Source organism: Dipodomys spectabilis, unplaced genomic scaffold (assembly GCF_019054845.1).
Source record: "Dipodomys spectabilis isolate Male_0828 unplaced genomic scaffold, ASM1905484v1 ptg000106l, whole genome shotgun sequence".
NCBI lineage: Eukaryota > Metazoa > Chordata > Mammalia > Rodentia > Heteromyidae > Dipodomys > Dipodomys spectabilis.
The window spans coordinates 5,671-9,803 of record NW_024870783.1 but is presented as its reverse complement, the minus strand read 5'-3'; the positions used below and the strand labels follow the sequence as shown (position 1 = coordinate 9,803).

Here is a 4,133-nt window from a genome sequence, read left to right as displayed (position 1 = left end):
GAAGATTAGCTAATGGAAGATTAAGTCTGTAGGTACATTTCTGGGTTTTCAATTCTATTCCCTTGGTTCTGAGGTCTGTTCTTGTGCCAGTACCAAGCAATACAGCCAATCTTAAAACTGGACTTTTTTATATTTTCTTTTTATGAAGTGTTGACCAGGGCTGAGGGATTGGAAAAAGGGAATTCTGTGGCTCACGGACAGCCCCAGGAGTCTGTGGCATTGGTAGGGAACAGTTCCTCCATGATGGTGTTGACAACAGAGAAACCCAAATATGGGGTACCTATATATTCTCAACATTCACACATACATGTGGGCTGCTCATGTGATAAGCACACCCAATGCACACACATCTGCACATGAACAAACACCAAAGTATGCAAGTGACTACTCTAGTATCTATATGGATTGAACCAATGTCAATTTCCTGGTTTAAATAATGTAGCACAGTTATACAAGATGTTGGTACTGGGATAGTCTGGGGGACGGATGCAATAAACCTCCTAGTATTTTTCTTCACAACTTTATGGACATTTATAATTATTTGAAAATAAATAATAAGAACAGATAATAGTTTTCTTATTCCAAAGCACTGAAGAAATGGCTAGTAACTTCTCAGTGGGGAAAAAAATAAAAAAAACAATAAAACAAGGAACTTTCTTTTTTAATTTTTATTTATTTTTTTATTGTGAAAATACTGTACAGAGGGCTTACAATTAGATGGGCAAGATGATGAGTATATTTCTTACCAAGCATTGTAGCCTCCTCCTTTGTGGCTCAGTGGTAGAGTGCTTGCCTTGCATGCATGAGGCCCTGGGTTCGATTCCTCAGCACTACATAAGCAAAAAGAAAAAAGAAACAAGGAACTTTCTAACTCCTTCACTCTAGTGGCAGAAATGTCTGAATACTTTACATGGAAGTAGACTGCTGAATGCCAATCAGTAATAGATATCTGATACTCTGTATTTGTGCCCATAGAACTACAGTAGGCACAACACAGTAAAGCTTATATTTAAATATTTTATTATGTATTATATGTTTCTGTTCTTTGTCTACATGTTGTATAATTAATAGCATGGCAGGAAGTAGGTATAGTCTAGATCCATAGTATAACTAAGCCTACATGGAAGAATCCAGCAGGGGAAGTCTTCATCTGGATCTGTATGTCTGTAGATTTTTGCAGGTTTTTGTACCACTAAATCTCTGTCATGTTTAGAAAATTTATATATTAGATATCTACTATCTAAACATGTTGATGAATTATTAAATAAATATCACTAAATGCATGTTGTTCAGAATTGTAAACTAAAATACCAAAAGAAACACTTTAAAATAGATTAAAAAAAATAAGATAGAATCCTGTGGCTGAACTGAGCTCCAAAAAGCCAATGAAAGTAATTGTTCCCATCACAGTTTTTTTCTATGTAAGATCCATAGCTAAAACAGTATAACCAAGAGCAGATTAATTGTGCTATATTTATGTAATAGACACTACATAGCAATGACATTCAACATCTGGAAGTCAGGTCTAACCTTGTTCCATCTCTTGAATGGTGAGCACATGGAGACTCATCTGCAACTCATTTGTGAAGTGCAAGAGGGGTGGAGAATTTCTGTGTCTCAAGACAACCAAATAATCATAAAATTAAAAATGTCAGCAAATGTAATAAAAATTGATCATAGAAAGTTGCGTCTTCGTTTCTGTTAGGGATTCTATGGCTACTAAATGATGTCTCCATTTCTACATATAAGAACAATTCAGAATTAAGAAATAATTAGCAAGAGTAATAGTATAGGGTTTTGCCTTTGTCATATGCTCAGAGACTCAACACGTAGATTGAGAAATCCCTTTGAGTGCTCAGTAAAATTGTTAGAGAATTGTCTGAACTAGCATATCATTATAAAATTTAGGAAAAATTTTCCATTAAGCAATGATGCAGCATACATAGCAGAAGTTTGAAAATCAGATATGAAAACATTCAACTCAAAAGTGACTTTTCCACTTGAAACCTGGAAATTGGAGAAACAATGTATTTTGAGGATATTTTCTTTTCAATTCATAATTGCATACTATCAAAATATCACCTTAATGAGAAGTGAACAACAGATTTTACAATTTCAAATGATCTCTTAACTTCATATTTTTACAGTATTCATCCATCCATGAAGAGCAGCTGTGTCTAATGAAACACAACATTCAGGAAAGAGTGAGGCATGGTGCTTTTTTATTGTGAAAATACTGCACAGAGGGGTGTTTTTGTAGTCACAATTAGATAGAAACTAGTTATGTGACAAGGTTCAATGTGACCCCAGAAGCATTTTCCCATACTTCTGTCAGGATGAAATGCACAGCAAATCTTGCTGTGTAGACTTAAATAAAATTGAATGAGATGAAGTATGTATGTTTGGTATACACATCCAGAGAGAGACTTTCCCTGATGGATTCTTCCATGTAGTTAGTTATATCATGGACCTAAATTACACCTACTTCTTGTGATACTTCTAATTATACAACTTGTAGACAAAGAATATACACATATAATTTAATACCTAAATATAAACTTTACTATGTTGTGCCTACTGTAGTTCTATGGTTATCTCTTACTGGTGAATCTTCTGCTTCCTCCAACCAAGCAACCTGGCCCTGTGATTGGAACTAGATTTAGGATAACCCTAAAACCCCACACTAGTTCAGATCTATTTCAGAACAATGACACGAATGTAGGACAAGAGTCAGCATCACATCACCTGGGTTATTACCCTCAGTTCAGAGGCACAGAGAGGAAGAGAGTGAAGGCAGAGATGAAAAGTGCTGCCAGGAATCTAAGAACACCAGAAAGTCAACAGAGAACTGATGGATCAAAAAGGACTGATGCCAGAATTCAGACTATCCAAGTATTAACTGGCCTTTTCTGACAACATTCTGAGCAGGTGGAGGCAGCAGGAGGAGCAGCTGGGGCAGCCCAGACTCACACTTCGGCTTCCCTGGGAGGTTTTGGTTATGCCTTGTATCACTGTGGAAGGGAAACTGCTACCCTGTTGACAGTAATAAGTGGCAACATCTTCGGGTTCCAGGCCACTGATCCTGAGAGTGAACTCTGTCCCTGATTGACTCCCACTGAACCTTGATGGAACTCCAGACTCCAAACTATCAGCAAGATAGATGAAGGGTTTAGGAGCTTTCCCTGGTTGCTGCTGGTACCAGGCTAAAACATACCCAATGTCCTCACTGGCCCTGCAAGTGATAGTGGCAGTGTCTCCTAGAGACACAGACAGTGAAGATGGAGATTGGGTCATCTGGATATCACACTTGGCACCTGGAAGCAGAAACATGAAAACAAATATCCAGACTAATTATCAAGTTATAAGAAGGCATCCCTGAAGAGTAAGCATCTTGGATCACACTGAGCTGTGTTCATCCCTAGCATTGTCCTTCTTTACCTGAGAGCCAGAGCAGCAGGATCCCCAGGAGCTGAGGAGGGGTCCTCATGTCCATGCTGTGTGCTGACTTGGACTGACTACTGCCTAATGTGAGCAGCCTATGAAGAAGTCCTGAGCACACTGGGCTTTGCTATTGGTGCATGCAAATCAGCAGCAGAGTTATACACAGCTTTCCAGCTGCCTCATCTCAGCAACTCTGCACATTCTGAGTCTCAAGGGAACTAGGTCGGGCAACAGAATAAGTTTTAAACACAGAAGAGAATCACCAAGTTGCTTTCCTGTGATGTGTGCACAACAATGGTATTTTGGAAGATCAAATCTTCTTTTCTTCTTATTACTTTAACTGAAACAAACTTGTTCATTGGACTATTAGTTCCAGAAATTTACAAATTTTGCACAACACAAATTTGGCATTTCTTTACTATTTTCTCATTGTGAAAATACCTTACATAGGGGTTACAATTACATGGGCAATGTAATTTATACATTTTTATCAAGCATTGTTGCCTCTCACTTTGTTTCCCATCCCTTCCATTGCTTCCCATCTACCCCCCATCCCCCCCCAACCCCGTGCCAAAGTTGTAAATTTCATTTTTCGACGTAATGTCATGTACATCTCATTGTTGCAATGGTTCCAAATGTATCCCTATTTAAACAATTTATTTTTTCTCTTCCCCTCCACATATTATACCAAC

General features: G+C 38.0%; 1 gene segment (V, D, J or C); it reads right to left on the bottom strand.

Annotated features, from left to right (window-relative positions):
* Positions 1 to 2,895: 2,895 nt before the first annotated feature.
* LOC122114167 lies at positions 2,896 to 3,525 on the bottom strand. The segment is given in 2 exon segments: positions 2,896 to 3,314; positions 3,439 to 3,525. Coding segments are annotated over 2 exon segments (474 nt in total).
* Positions 3,526 to 4,133: the final 608 nt, after the last annotated feature.